General features: G+C 45.6%; 1 protein-coding gene across 2 annotated transcripts in view; it reads right to left on the bottom strand.

The window, feature by feature from the left end:
* Nucleotides 1–293: 293 nt before the first annotated feature.
* The window catches only part of LOC310675597 (uncharacterized protein), a 41823-nt gene continuing 25713 nt past the window's right edge, over nt 294–16403 (bottom strand). The window contains exons 1-6 of one of the 2 annotated variants that reach the window (XM_083436512.1): nt 12451–12508; nt 10676–11168; nt 10398–10479; nt 9663–9745; nt 7153–7279; nt 294–2533 (exon numbers count right to left, since the gene is read on the bottom strand). In XM_083436512.1, coding sequence (XP_083292638.1) covers nt 1362–2533; nt 7153–7279; nt 9663–9745; nt 10398–10479; nt 10676–11077 — 1866 coding nt within the window. In that variant the 5' untranslated portion in view covers nt 11078–11168; nt 12451–12508 and the 3' untranslated portion in view covers nt 294–1361. Of the gene's footprint in view, nt 2534–7152; nt 7280–9662; nt 9746–10397; nt 10480–10675; nt 11169–12450; nt 12509–16403 lie in introns of those variants that run through there. The other variant, XM_083436513.1, reaches the window with a different exon arrangement.

Here is a 16403-nt window from a genome sequence, read left to right as displayed (position 1 = left end):
AAAGTGACAATATATGTTTCTGACATCAGGCAATACAACATGCACAAACATAAAGAAGAAGAAGAAGAGTTTGGATTTGATATCCCGCCTTTCACTCCCTTTAAGGAGTCTCAAAGCAGCTAACATTCTCCTTTCCCTTCCTCCCCCACAACAAACACTCTGTGAGGTGAGTGGGGCTGAGAGACTTCAAAGAAGTGTGACTAGCCCAAGGTCACCCAGCAGCTGCAGGTGGAGGAGCGGGGAAGCGAAACCGGTTCCCCAGGTTACGAGTCTACAGCTCTTAACCACTACACCACACTGGCTCTCCAATAATAATAAATCCTCTCCTGCCTTCCTGAACATTCCCACACTGACTGTGCTGGAGAACATAGCCATCCTCTTCGCCATCAAGACAGAGCCCAGTCTCCACCAGCCCATGGACCTCTTCCTCTCCAGGCTGGCCACAAAGGACCTGGTCATCAGCACCTCCACCTTGCCCAAGATACTGGTCATCCCCGTTTGGTGTTGTCTGCAGATATAATGAGCAGCCCCTCAGTTCCTTCATCCAAGTCATTTATAAAGACGTTGAACAACAACGGGCCCAGGACAGAACCCTGCAGCACCCCTCTTGTCACTTTTCCCCAGGATGATGAAGAACCATGAAGGAATGCTGTTCAGGTTCAGACTGTCAAATCCGCCTAACAGTTACCTCGTTCAGCCTGCATTTTACCAGCTTCTTCACATAAATATCACGGGGGACTTCGTCAAAAGCCTTACTGAAATCAAGATGCACTATTTCCACAGCAGTGCCCTGATCAATGAAGTTTGTAACTCCATCCAAAAAAAAGGGGAGGAGAGATTTCTCTGGCTTGACATATTTTTGAGAAAGCCATGCTTTCATCCTGTATGTTTATATTGTGACATCCTCAGATGAAGGGCACATAAATTTTAAAAATGATAATAAATAAGGATATGAACAAACTGTAAAATGTGTGAAGGAAGGCAATTCATGTATTTATTTAATCTGTATACCACCCAACCCAGTGGTGCCAACTTGAATAAAATATTGGTGGGCACCAGGTAAGGCCCGTCTTGACAATCACATGATGCATGCACACAATTGGAAGGGCAATGCCTATCAACTGGGGGGGGGGGTGGCCCCCTCAAATATCTTATTGGGGGGCAAAGACCCCTAGGCCTCTAAGAGAAGGCTCCTATTCTCTACACCCACAGGTCTCAGGACGGTTACAACATAAAAACACAATATAAAAATACAAAATGCACATCTGTAACCCCCCTCCCCACCACATTTTAAAAGGGAATTAGATGTTAATCAGTCAAAGGCCTCGTTAAACAGATATGTTTTTGCCTGGCACCTAAAGCTATATGATGGTTTTTTTTCCAAACTTTGTATGAATTCTTTGATGGGAAGTGAGATCGGAGCTCTTCCTGAAGCTCTTTCCACATTCCACGCACTGATAGGGTCTCTCTCTTGTATGAATTTTATGATGGGAAGTGAGAGAGGAGCTCTGATTGAAGCTCTTTCCACATTCCCCACACTGATAGGGTTTCTCCCCTGTATGAATTCTCTGATGGGAAGTGAGATCAGAGCTCGTACTGCAGCTCTTTCCACATTCCATACACTGATAAGGTTTCTCCCCTGTATGAATTCTCTGATGCCTAGTGAGATCGGAGCTCTTCCTGAAGCTCTTTCCACATTCAAAACACTGATAGGGTTTCTCCCCTGTATGAATTCTCTGATGGGAAGTGAGATAGGAGCTATGAGTGAAGCTCTTTCCACATTCCACACACTGATAGGGTTTCTCCCCTGTATGAATTCTCTGATGGAATGTAAGTTTGCTGCTCCGACTGAAGCTTTTTCCACATTCCATACACTTATAGGGGGTCTCCCCTGTATGAATTCTTTGATGAGAAGTGAGAGAGGAGCTCGTACTGAAACTCTTTCTACATTCCACACACTGATAGGGTTTCTCCCCTGTATGAATTCTCTGATGGGAAGTGAGATCAGAGCTCGTACTGAAGCTTCTTCCACATTCCATACACTGATAAGGTTTCTCCCCTGTATGAATTCTCTGATGCCTAGTGAGAGCGCAGCTCTTCCTGAAGCTCTTTCCACATTCCACACACTGATAGGGTTTCTCCCCTGTATGAATTCTTTGATGGGAAGTGAGATTGCAACTCTGACTAAAGCTTTTTCCACATTCCACACACTTATAGGGGGTCTCCCCTGTATGAATTCTCTGATGGGAAGTGAGAGAGGAGCTCGTACTGAAACTCTTTCCACATTCCACACACTGATAGGGTTTCTCCCCTGTATGAATTCTCTGATGGGAAGTGAGAGAAGAGCTCGTACTGAAACTCTTTCCACATTCCATGCACTGATAGTGTTTCTTTCCAATGAGAGTTTGCTGATGGGAAGTGGAATGGGAGCTCTGACTGCAGCTCTCTCCACATTCCAAATTTTTACATGGCTTCTCCTCCCTGGGGATTTTATCATGGTCACCTTTGTTCTTGATTTCCAATTCATTACAATCTGAAATGGAGACAAAAGGGGATTAGAGCCTCAGGAACAAATGGAGACGAACTGAAGGGAGTTGGGTGTATGATCATTATCTTTGTTGTCTGTCATTTACCAATATATTTATTATTAGATTTTTATGAATTATTGAATGTTGCTTTGTTTGATATACAGGAGCGGCCCAAATTGTGGAAGCCTTTTGGAAAAAAGTGTATTTCAGAGGTTTGTTGGCTCAAAAAACCACTTATTTTGGAGTTATTTCATAAAATTGTATATCAATGGAAAGATAATTTAATCAAGAACGTAATGCAATAAAATTTGTTCACTTCGCTGTATTCTATGAAAAGTTTTAGCCAAATAATAATTTTCATTGGTTATTGCAGTTATTTTAAACATAACATTCAACTTATATATAATATAGAAAGCATTTGGCTACAACAGCCTGAAATTTTCCTCTTCCTCAACTAATGGTTTTCCCACTTATTATCCTATATTTCATTTTGGGATTATAATTATTACCTTTAAATCCTAATCATAAACCAACGATTTGTAAATTATACTTTGCAATAATTGATAAAATCCACCTTACAAAAATTCTTGTAACTCTACTCGTGAAGTTAGTTTCTGTAGTGGCTTGGGTCTCCCCCAGAGAAGTGAGACAACTCCGGCAGAAATTATTTCATATTTATTGCTCAAACTCATTAATCACTGCAGAGCTCAATCTTTGGCGTCTTCCCCCAAGTTTGATGTTGAGTCTGAGCTCCGCCCCTTCCTTCAACGACAAGCCCCCACAGTCTGTTCCGCTCTTTTTCACACCTCTCATGAACTTTCATAGCTCGACGAGATTTGGCAGAGATCATTTCCTTTCACTCTGTGTCTGTTTCACTCTCAGTGCTCTGCAACTTTCTTCTCTCTGCATTCTGTCCCCCTCCTCTGCGTGTACAAAGGTTGAATTCCTAGGGCTAATTGCTTCCTCCCCTTCTCAGGAATTCTCACTGTTTTTCCACTGTTCCAGTCTCTGTCTTGCCTGTCAAAGAATTCTGTTCTCTGACATCACCCCCTCCTCTAAGCCCCCTTCCTCCTCCTCTTCGGCCTTGCTGCCTGCCACAGAGGACTCTCTCGGTTCTGGTTCCCACCCTGTATCACTCTCCTCAGCCCCGTCCAGTTTTTCCTTCAGTAGTTCTTGTAAAGCCTGCATCTCCCCCACAAACTGCTCTGCTGCTGGCACTGACAAGGTGCTCCATGGATCTGGAAATGCTCTGGGATGTTTTCCATAGTTGGCTAAAAACAGTGTTTGTTGGGTTGACGCATGCACCACATTGTTATATACACTTCTACTTCCAAAAGCTGCATCAGCTTCCTCCAAAATTGTGAGGTAAATTGTGTCCCTCTGTCCGAAATCACTTGGAATGGCAGCCCGTGCAGCTTGAACACGTGGTCGACAAATATCTGCGCAGTTTCCTATGCTGATGGCAGCTTTGGACATGGCACAAAGTGTGCCATTTTCATGAACAAGTCCACCACAACCCAGACCACTGTCTGTTTCCTGGAGGCTGGCAAGTCTGTGATAAAGTCCATCGTAATCACTTCCCATGGTCCTTATGGAGTCGGAAGTGGCTGCAGCAGTCCAGCCAGGACTGCCCATGGCGTTTTTGCTCACTGGCAAGTGTCACATGCCTTAACATACTCCTTAGCCTCTTCTCTCATTCTGGGCCACCAAAACCGTCTCCTTAGCTGATCTACAGTCTTGTACTATCCAAAGTGGCCCACTGTTGGGTTGTTGTGACACTGTTGCATGACTTGCGCCCGCAAGTTACCTTCTGGTATGTAGAGCGCCTCTCCCTTGAACAAGAGACCTTCCCTTTCAATGAATCCTTCAGTATTGTTCTCACCGCTCCGTATCGCTGTCAGTTTCTGCTGTGCAAATTCATCTCCTTCTATTTGTTGCTTAAACTCATCTACTCCGACAACAGGCGCCACCACCAGTTACAACTGTTTTGGCTTCAGAATGTGTTTCAACTCTTGTTTCTGTTCTCTCTCCATGTACTCAGGTTTCCCAGACAAGGCGTCCGCCCTCTGATTCTGATGCCCTGGCACATATTGTATGTGGAAGTTGAAATGAGCAAAAAACTGCGCCCATCGGATTTGTCTCTGGTTTAGTTGTGTCACGGTCTGCCAGTATTCTAAGTTCTTGTGGTCAGTGTGCACCTCCACTTGGTGTTGTGCTCCTTCTAGGAAGTGCCTCCATGTCCCTAAGGCTTCCTTTATAGCTAGCAGTTCTCTCTCCCAAATGGTGTAGTTCTGTTCCAAGGTGTTCAGCTTCGGAGAGTGGAATGTGCACGCCCTCAGGTTGCCATGGCTATCTTCCTGAAGCAGCACTGCTCCTCCCGCGCTTTCAGAAGCATCCGACTCCAGCACCATCAGTTGATAATGATCTGCATGGTACATATACTCCTGCTGCAAACATCTCATTGAGCTTCTTGAACGCACGCTGTACCTCCTCCATCCAGGCAAATGGCTTCTTACCTCTCAAACAGTCCATGAGGGGCGTGGTGAGTTGTGAGTAGTTGGGCACAAACTTCTGGTAATAGTTAGCGAAGCCCAAGTGCCTCTGCAAGTCCTTCTTTGTCTTGGGCTTCTGCCACTCTAACACCATCTTCACCTTCGCAGGGTCCATTTACACCCCATCAGGAGACACTTGATACCCCCAGAACTCCACTTCTCTCCTGTGGAACTGGCATTTCTCCAACTTGGCGTAGAGCCTGTGTGCCCTCAGCCATCACAACACCTCCTTCACGTGTTGCACATGTCCTTTAAGGCTCTCCGAGAAAATTAGGAGGTCATTGAGGTACAATAAGACCCATTTGTCTAAGAGGTCTGCCTACACGTGATTGATGAAGGCCTGGAAGGTGGCCATACCTGATTGCAAACCAAACGGCATGACTAAATACTAGAAAGTCCCATATCTGGTATTGAATGCAGTCTTCCACTCATCGCCTTATCTCACCCATATCAAATTGTAGGCCCCCTCAAGTCCCCTCAACAATATATTGTTGAAGAGGTATAAGGAAACTCAGTCACTACAAAATCAGACTGGTAAAGGCAGGAAAAGGTGCACAACAGCAAGTGACGATCAAAGAATGGAGAGACTGTGCCTATGTGACAGAAGAAAATCATCTGGGTGTCTACAAGATGACATGGCACAATGTAATGTGAAGTTGAGTGCAAGGACTGGTCTAAATGTTAGATTTCTAAGGGAAAAGCCACTGTTATCTCTCAAGCCAAGATTGAAAAGATTAAACTGGACTAAAACCCATGTTAACTGGACAGTGGAACAATGGGACAGTGTTATTAGGAGCAATGAGACCAAAATCTCCTCGCTTGGTAGTGATGGCATGAAATATGCAAGGAGAAGAATCGGAGAAGATTTACATCCTACTTGCATTACATTGACTTTGAAACACCCAGATAGTGTTATGTGTTATGATCTGGGGTTGTATGACAGCAAAAGGAGTGGGCAGAATATGCGTCAATAATGGGAATGTAAACGCTTTAAAAACATAAATGAAATACTTGAGCCCAAACTGAAGTGTTCCACATATGATCTTTTCCCAGATAGTTAAGCGTTTATATATATTTCTATAAATAATTATTTATTTATTTTATACTTCAACAGGATTCAGCTCCATGTCATGTTGCTGCTGTGTGCAAAAGGTGCTTTCAAGATAAAGATATTCCACTGCTTGAATGGCCTGGGAATAGCCCAGACCTTAACCCAATCAGAAATTTATGGAGCCGCCTTAAGAAACTTGTTAGTCAGAAGCAACCCAGCAATAAAGTCCAATTAACAGAGGCAATAATTTAATCTTGGTTTCACTTTATTACAGCTGCAGAACTAAAAAACTTGGTTCACTCCATGGGAAGGCATTGTAGGTCCGTAAGTAAAGCTAAAGGTTACCAAACTAAGTATTATTTGACATAGTGAGAATTTTTGTATATCTCCTTTTTTCTATGTATTTCACTTTCCCCAAAAGGTTTCTACAATTTTGGCCACTAGTGTAAGTTGTTCATTTTAAAGTTAATGTACTTTTTATATCGGATCAGATTGTTATTATTAATGTTTCATATATATATGTGTGTGTGTTGGAAGATAGGCAGGATATAAATAAAAATTATTACTATTACTATTATTATTATTATAATTATTACTTCTACTACTCCCTGAGATTCAATAAGCCTGGCTTTTCTCTGGGACGGATTTTGTTTGGCCCAGTCATGGCATCCCCTCCATCTCCAATTCCAGTCCTCCCTCTGGTCAACCCAAGACTGACAGCAGCAAAAACAAAACAGAAAACCTGACAGAAGCTACTTATCTTTCCTAACAACTCTGAAGCTGACATTTAAGATGTCTGGGCAGTTCAGACCAGCCGAATCGTGGTATAAAAAGGCAGAACTGGAGGAAGATTTTTGACAGAAAAAACTGTAATTTGCTGTTCACGGTTTATTATGGGGGTGTTGGGTTCCCAGGTGTTATAGGGGGCGCTGTTGAGCTCTGTGAAAATATTTGAGGTTTGTCAAATAGAGGTATTTTTTGAATTTCCAGGCAGATAGGACGATCCCACAGGGAGCCTTACCAAGAGAGGCCACGATCCCACGATTCTCCTCCATGACGTCCTTATGCAGAGCTCTCTGGTCAGGATCCAGCAACGCCCACTCCTCGTCCGTGAAGCGAACAGCGACATCTTCAAAGCACACTGGACCCTAAAAGAAAAAGGGAAATGTCCTCCTCTGAGACAGCAGAAATATGATCTGCTCCACAATGCTCTGTGGTTTCCTTCCTGTTAATTGTGGTGTTGTTTCAATAGGATTCCTTTGCTGCACATTTTAATTCTGGATGCCTATTTTGACATTTTAATTGAATTATTTCATTAATTATGGGTATTCGTTGTAGAGTATTCCTTTCCTGTAGGAAAGGAATACAGGAAGGCCATATTCTGGTAATACAGGAAAGGAATACTCTACAATTCGTCTTTGTGCAAATAGTTGGTACTCCACCTTGTGGTTTCCAAATCATTCTGCCTACGCAAGCATTCCAGTTTCCCCGATGGAAGGATCTACTTTCCCCTCTCCTCGTGAGTTGTTCTGGGGAGTTCCCTCCCAATGCCCTAGAGCCAAATTCAAGGGGTTCATGGGGGCATGGAGAGGGGGGGGAATGAGGGGCAGACCCCATTTTGCAATGGATGAGGCTGGCTAGGTGACTCCTGGCCACTATTTGTTCTCGTCTGTCCACTGCTTGGAAGACTATTTCAGCACTCAGTGATCAATCTAGAAATACAATAAGCCTAGTTTGGATGTCCATCTTTTCTTGGATTATCTAGCTGAAACTCCTGTAATGCAGGGGGTTGGACTTGATGACCTTTGGGGTCCCTTTCAACTCTAGGATTCCATGAAAACTGCAACTAAAGATGTATCGTACTGGCGACATTCAGAAGCCTCGTGTCACAGAGTTATCTGGGCAGGAAATCCCACAGTTCACAGCTGGAGTTAACTCTTTCTTAGCAAGAACACGATATTCACAGACTTGGCTGAGTATCAGGCCTAATGAGAACAGCAGCTCATTCCCTGAGGGTCTGCCAGTTTGTATTGTCAATTAATGGATTAGTCTAGGTGGAAGTTTCTTTAGTGTGGAGCTTTTTGAAAAGTGAGATTATATAGTGCAAAGATTGTTTAAGTGCTCTTGTAAAGAGGTGCTCTGTTGAGTATTTTGTTAGAGAGGTAGTAGTAGTAGTAGTAATAATAATAATAATAATAATAATAATAATAATAATAATAATTTATTGTTTATACGCCGCCCATCTGGCTGGGTTTCCCCAGCCACTCTGTGCGGCTTCCAACATAATATTAAAATACAATAGTGCGGCAAACATTAAAAGCGTCCCTAAACAGGGCTGCCTTCAGATGTCTTCTAAAAGTCTGGTAGTTGTTTATTTCATTGACAACTGGTGAGAGGGTGCCACTACCAAGAAGGCCCTCTGCCTGGTTCCCTGCAACTTGACGTCTCGCAGCGAGGGAACCACAAGAAGATCCTTGGTGCTGGACCCCAGTGTCTGGGTGGAATGATGGGGGTGGAGACGCTCCTTCAGGTATACTGGACCGAGGCCGTTTAGGTTTGCTATAAAGCAGGGGTGCCCAAACTTTTTTCAAAGAAGGCCAGATTTGATGTAGTAAACGTGTGAGGGCTGACCAAAGTTGCTGACCTTTTTTCCGGATTGAAATTGTTGGGCTTTAGGTCCCCAAAATGGACATTGGACCTGCCTGCTATAAAGTGTGGCTTTCAGGCCTTGGTTTATATATTTGAGTGGAGTTTATATATTATAGATAAGATGATAAGATATGTTAAAATAAAATAAGAAAAGATGAGATGATGATAAGATAAGCTAAGGTTTATAAGATAGCTGGTTTGTGTAAATGTTTTTCTATAAGTGTTTTGCATATCAGTACTTCCTTCACAAAATAAATGGGGAGGTTGTCGGTTTGCATTTCTTAGTACAGAAAGTATTGATCTGCTCTGGATCAATATTGAGTAGAATTCCATGTCAGGGTCTTGCTCCATGAAAACAGCTGCCAAAAGAGAAGGCCCCCGGCTCCCCACAGCTTTCCAAGTCCCCTCCTCTCTGGGGTTTCTGGAAAGTGATTGATCAGTGCGCCAGTGTGCAGCCTGCCTTTGCTCCTCCACTGTCAGACATCTCCTGGCTCTGAGAGACAAGCAGGGAGGGTGGATTCAGGCAGAAGGAGAGGGAGCCCCCGGTGGCTTCTCCTCCTGACTCACCTCTGCCTCTCGACCTTCCTCCTCTCACGCGCCTCCTTCCTCTTCTGCCTCTGATTCTGCACTGCATTCTGCCACAGAGTCTCCCAGCTCACTAAGCCCTGTTACCCCTTCAGCTTCTGACACCTCCTCTTCCCAGGCTTCTCCCTCTTCCCTCTCTGACCGCTCATCCTTCCTCCACTTCCACTACTTGGGCTCAGAGACAACTTCCCTTCCTGGTTCCCCGGCTGCTTCCTCCCACCATTCCTCTGTGCCCAACCAGTCCATGACATTGCTCCATCCCTCGGCCTCTGTCCCCACAAGGCAGCTCCCCCTGACCTGATCTGGTTCCACAGCCGCTGCTTCCCTTCTGCCCCCATGAAAAGACGGATCAGGAGGTTTTGCCGGCATCATTCTGTCACCTGCAAGAGAAAAAAGGTAAGCAGGATGCCAGGAGTGCCTGCTTCTCTCACAGGTGAAACAGGACATCTCTAACTACAGATGGGCCTTTGAGAAGCCTTACCTGCTGAGTGCATTAGGAACTTTGTGCCCATTTCATATGTTAGGTAAAGGTAAAGGGACCCCTGACCATTAGGTCCAGTCGTGGCCGACTCTGGGGTTGCGGTGCTCATCTCGCTTTATTGGCCGAGGGAGCAGGTGTACAGCTTCTGGGTCATGTGGCCAGCATGACTAAGCTGCTTCTGGCGAACCAGAGCATCGCATGGAAACGCCGTTCACCTTCCCGCTGGAGCAGTACCTATTTATCTACTTGCACTTTGACGTGCTTTCGAACTGCTAGGTTGGCAGGACCAGGGACCGAGCAACAGGAGCTCAACCCGTCGCAGGGATTTGAACCGCCGACCTTCCGATCAGCAAGTCCTAGGCTCTGTGGTTTAACGCACAGCGCCACCTGCGTCCCAGTTTTCATATGTTAATTGTGCAAAAATACATCTCCCCTCCTCTGGACTCCTGTTCCCAAGTGTCTCCCCCCAAAACAAGATGAAAAGAACCCTCAGACAAGTTGGAAAACCAACAGAATTAGACCAAAAGGAGAAAAACTACCTTCCTCCTTACCCAGTGGCCTCTCTCTGGTGTCCAACGGAGGCCTCTCTGCCTCACAGGAATCCAGGTCCATTTCTGCAAAGAGATCCTTTCCCTGAGAAAGAAACAAGGATTCAATACAGAGAATGGGGAGAAATACTAGAAAGAGAATGACAAAGACTTGAAGGGTACGAGATCTCATTCCATGGATGCCTTCCCAGAAAAAGGATGGGCCATCAGTAGAGAATTATCGGATGTTCTCCATTCTGTTTGGAGCCCCTTGGGAGTATCCAGAGAAAGGTCTCTCTCACCTGCTTTCTCTCCTCTGCCTGACTCAGGAGGAAACCTTCGGCCAGAGCCACCGCCTGGGAACTGGTCTCCGCTCCACAGTCCCTCACCCAGCTCTCCATCTCTAGGGGAAGGACAGCCAGGAACTGTTCCAAAATCACCAGGTCCAGCATCTCAGCTTTCGTGTGCCTTTCTGGCTTCAGCCACTGGTGGCAAAGGTGGTAGAGTTGGCTGCAAACCTCTCGGGGTCCTTTGGCCTCCTGGCAGCAGAACTGCCTCAACTGCTGGCTCTGCCCCTCTGAACGGAGGGTGCCCTCCTCACCCAGGATCTTCTGCACAGAGTTTTCCCAGAATCCCCCACTGCTCCCAATTTGGTTGGCATGGCCTCTTCTTGCTTCAGGGCGAGCTGAGTCTTGCACATTCATCTGTGCTCTCAGGAAGCCTCTGAGAGATCGGAAGGAACCCTTTGGTCTTCTGCCAAGTTCTGTCTGTCTTAAGGAGAGGCGCTAGCAAATCCTACAAAGCAAATACATAGTTCTGTTACATAATCTGTAGGACGGGGGGGGGGGGGGCGGAATGGTTCCCTGAGCAAGCATGGATTGCTGGGGACCAGGGCTGGCCTGCACCGCATCCCAGACCATGAGCTATCTTTTTTAAAAGAAAGAGGACGAAGAGGAGACGAAATAAGTCTCTAGCCTTCTAGCAATGCAAAATGTGGAGGCAGCTGAAGGGATTTCTGGGAGATTAATCAGCCTGGTTGCTCCTGCCTTCCAGTCAATGCATGAAGTCAGAACCGACTGACAAGGGAGTCATTTGTATCTTGTGAAAAATGGATTCTTGGCTCTAGTGGGGGTCCTCAGTTGTTGCCCCCCACACCTACACCCACTCTCATGCTTCTGTCTCCTTCTTTGCACTTGGACTCTCTGCCATTCTCAAGGCAGACTCCTGGGGTGGGGTCCCTTTTTCTTTGCTCCGAGGGCCAGGTATGTATCTGGAAAACCCCCTGAGGGCCAAGTGGGCAGGGCCAAAGACATTTCCCTTGAAATTTAGGCGGCCAATTTATTATGATTATTCTCTTAGATAGCTTAACACACGCACGCGCACTGGAGGCTCAGTGAGTAGCAGCGCCCATTTCCAGCAACAATCCCTTTGGGACAGAGAGGATGTGGTCCTGGGATGCCCTGCTCTGGGTGCGAGGGGACTGCTACAGTGGCCTCCGTTGGGAGCTGCCCTGGGAGACACTGGGAAACTGGTCCCCAATGCAGCAGCCAGACTTTCCTTCCTTTGTTCCCATGGTGTTTTTTTTTGGGGGGGGGGGCTAGTCAACCTCCTTGTCCAGCTTTGGAAAACCATTTGCCGATGTTTTGCAGTGATGCTGAGAGACGTCACACAGAGTTAAAGTCCTAGGGACTCCTTTGTTTAAAGAAGAAGGTGGAATCCACAATGAGTCCCATGAATTTGGGATCCTCTGCTCTGCAGGAAGGAGAGCGTGGCAGACCTGGCCCCACCCTGGCAGGACCCTCCCCTCCCTGACTTGGGGTCCCCCCCCCTTCCCTGCAGGCGCTCTCTCCTTCCCTGACCTTCCTCCTGGGGAGTCTGGCAAAAAGCTCTGGCTCTCAGCCCCGGGGCTCCTTCCTCCTCTGGGTAGCAGGAGCATATGGAGGGGGGGTCTTTGCACCCCTGACCCTCTCCTCCCTGACTTGGGGTCCCCCCTCCTGCAGGAGCAGATCAGGCCCCCCAGGCCCCCTCCCCTGCTGCAGCCCTGGGACCCCCACCAGATCCCAGAGAGGAGACTCACCAGATCCCGGGAGGGGAGAGCGAGGCAGCCCTTGCAGGAGAGACACGGAAGCAGGAAAGGACTGGGCAGGGAGGGGCCTTGGCTCTGGAGGACCTGCCCCCCCTTGCTTCCTGGCCTCTCTAGGAAGGCAGCTCACTTCCCTTTAACCCTTGGCAAGCCGAGTCCTCCCTCGCTCAGCCCTCTCTCAGATTTTTATTATTTCTTATGGATTATGGGGGGGGGGGGGGTAGCTGCCCCCCTGGCTATGCCTATGGTAAGGGATCCTTTTTTGGGGGGGGAGGACTTTGGCTGTGGGTTGGGCTCTGAGCATCTCCCTCGGTCCCTTGGCCAGAAAGCGGAGGAGCCTCATTTCAGAGGGCGCTTCATTCATTTTACACCATTATTTCAGCTTTGAGGTCGTACATGATCCCGTTAGTCTTTGTCAGTATTTTCATCCCTCCCATTGCAAAGATCATGTTTGTTTTACTTTCTGTCTCAGAGAAAAGAGGGGCGGAAACCTCTCTTCCAGACTTCCGTCTGTTTTTCTTCGATCTGCCTAGAGACTCGGTGGCAGCATGAGAGACCTGACTCTCCCGTGCATGTTTGTTATGTTCTTTTGTTTTGTTTAACCAGTAGTAATAAAATGAGGTATGGAACAAAATAAGATATGCAACAGCATCTTAAAAAGTAGAGCACCTAAGGAGCACCGAATCCTTGCTCTCCCACAGGGCTGGTCATATCATTATTAGGCAGAGACAGCATCTTAAAAAGCAGAGACATCACCTTGCCAACAAAGGTCTGTATAATAAAAGCTATGGTTTTCCCAGCAGTGATGTATGGAAGTGAGAGCTGGACCATCAAGAAGGCTGATCACCAAAGAATTGATGCTTTTGAATTCTGGTGCTGGAGGAGACTCTTGAGAGTCCCATGGACTGCAAGAAGAACAAACACATCCATTCTTAAGGAAATCAGCGCTGAGTGCTCACTGGGAGGACAGATCCTGAAGCTGACGCTCCAAGACTTTGGCCACCTCATGAGAAGAGAAGACTCCCTGGAAAAGACCCTGATGTTGGGAAAGATGGAGGGCACAAGGAGAAGGGGACGACAGAGGATGAGATGGTGGGACAGTGTTCTCGAAGCTACCAGCATGAGTTTGACCAAACTGCGGGAGGCAGTGGAAGACAGGAGTGCCTGGCGTGCTGTGGTCCATGGGGTCAAAAAGAGGCGGACACGACTAAACGACTAAACAACAATAACATGCAACAAAACCTCCATTGCTTCGCTTCCATTACTCTGCTGCATTTGAGGTGCTCACAGTAGCAAATGTGAGTCCGCTGCACCAGGGCATGTTCCAGAGGAATGCTGTGCTCTGCTGTTCCTGCATTCCTGTGATCGAAGGGTCAGAGAAGGTGCTCCTGACACTCAGCCCATGCAGGAGCTGAAGACGTGGGCTTTAAAGGGTATACAGACAGTCTGTTGGCAAAAACTTTATTAATAGGAGATGACAGGACTGTGACAGGGCACCCCCCCCCCATGATCCTTTTACATCAGCAGGAAGCAAGGAACCTCATCCTAGAATTCAGAAGTGGAGAGACAGGAGGGGATCCCAGGGTCATCTAGTCCAACCCCCAGCAATGCAGGAATCTCAGTGAAAGCGTCCGTGGCAGATGCCCGTCCAATCTCTGCTGAGAAACCTCCAAGGAAGGAGAGTCCACCACCTCCCAAGGGAGACCTTTCCCCTGCCAAACTGCTCTTAGATGTCCCTCAAGGCAGTGGGTCCTGAGTTCTAGCCCTGCTGAAACCATTGCACTAGCCACCAAGGAGGAACCAAGCAAAGTTCAAAATAAATAAATCCCATTTTCATCATAAATGAGTAATACTTTCTGATGCATGCTTTTATGCTAATACAGTGGTACCTCTAGTTACGAACTTAATTCATTCCTGAGGTTTGTTCTTAACCTGAAACTGTTCTTAACTAGAGGCGTGTTTTCGCTAATGGGGCCTCTTGCTGCTGCTGCGCCGCTGGCACATGATTTCCATTCTCGTCCTCGGGCAAAGTTCTCAACTTGAAGTAACTCTTCCAGGTTAGTGGAGTTTGTAACCTGAAGTGTTTGTAACCTGAGGCGGTTGTAAGTAGAGACTGTATACAAAGTGTATCATTTCCTCTTCCAGAAATACTTAATTGCTAATTCAAGAGACACTGAGGTCCTTGCAGAGATGACAAGACAGCTTTCCAGATTAGTTAGCTGGGAGTGAGACAGTTGGCAGAGTGGCACTGGGCCCGCTAAGATGCCAGCTACTACAGGAAATGCTTTATTGAGAGTTTTTAGGAATGCAATACCATTTTCATATATATTTTTTGAAGATTCATATTTAAGTCATGGCCGTGTGTGAGCAAATACTCCACATTTGCCAAGCTTGCAGAAGCAGGACTAAGGGGTGAAATGAAGCCCCCCAGATCCCCAAAGGTTGAGGGAAAGGGTCTATCTCCCTTCTTCCTTCCCATTAACAGTTATTTCTACCTAAGAAATGGGAAGAAAGCAGCTGCTCACGCTAAGTGCAGGGTTTGTTGGGGTTGAGATTAATGAGCTGATGATGGTATGATTTGTCAGCAATGAATATTATTTGTTCATATATATATAAATATATATATATACACACACACACACATATATGTTTATGTGTGTGTCTTTTATTTACAGCATAACACAACCCCCACATACACAAATCCACCCTCATTAAACATGAACATAATATACAATACAAACAACCTAATAAAAGACTTCCTTTGTTCTGTGTCTGGCCTCCTTATTTACTTCTTATAAACTGTTTCTTTTATGAATAATTATTAAGATTTTTCTAATTATAACTTAAATATCCACAAAGTCTCCTGCAGACATTAATCAAAACAAGTCCAGGTATGTATTTTAGGGCACTCATTTATGTTGGGTTGGAAATAACTGGCAGACGAGTTGTAGGTGTCCATGTGGGAGGCATCTCAAAGCTGGAGGCTAAGAGCGTCCCTTTTATTGTATATTGTCTCTATTACACCATATATGCTTGGTGCTGATTGGATGCACGTAGGCTACGTTTAAGCGTCACACATATTACATACAATGTGTAGGGTTACATACATACATACGCATCAATAGATAGAGAAAGAGAGCACAAGAACATGGCAATCTATGACAGGGATGTCTTACGCAGGGATTATAAGAGTGCACTTAACATTCTTCTAGTCTGTGGTAATAAACAAGGGAAGTTTATAGTTAGATTACAGGGTCATGACATCAGCTTAGAGAGGGTACTTTCCGTACCATGGTACCACACTGAAGGCTCAATGTGAGTGCTTTTCGCCTACGCAGCGCCTCTGAGATATGCAGCAAGAGAACAGACACACACACACAAAAGACAGGACGAATCCCTCTAGTCATACACAGGGATCCAGAATACCCACTCTACAGTTTTGTGAAGCATTTTCCCCATGTTTTGGAAACTCTTTTTTTTTAAAAAAAAATAATATTTTATTGAGTTTTACAACAGAAACTTGAAACAACATTAAACAAACAACCTCAGAAAAACAACATAAAGAAAAAGAAAAGGAAAAAACAGAAAAGATAAGTATTACAACACACAAACACAAAACAGCAAAATACAACATAGAAAATAAAACATATTAAAAACAATTTTTGTCTCCTTGTATTCTTTACATTAACTTATTTCTCCGACTTCCCCAGGCCTTCCTTCTCTGTATTCCAAATCATATATTCTGTCTGCAAATTCTTGTCCTCTATCGTACTTTGATTTTCTAATACTCTTAAAGACTAATAGATAATTGCATTTCCTTAGTCTGACAAAATATTAAATCTTTCTCTGATCACTTTTTCCCAAATACCCATTCATCCTCAATCCGATGTCATCAAATGTTCGTTATCTTATAATGTTTCTGTAAATAATCCTTGAATTTCCTCCAA

The sequence above is a fragment of the Podarcis tiliguerta genome (assembly GCF_965153285.1).
Source record: "Podarcis tiliguerta genome assembly, chromosome: 4".
Lineage (NCBI taxonomy): Eukaryota > Metazoa > Chordata > Lepidosauria > Squamata > Lacertidae > Podarcis > Podarcis tiliguerta.
The sequence above is the reverse complement of the archived record's forward strand: the minus strand, read 5'-3'. Positions and strand labels throughout refer to the sequence as shown.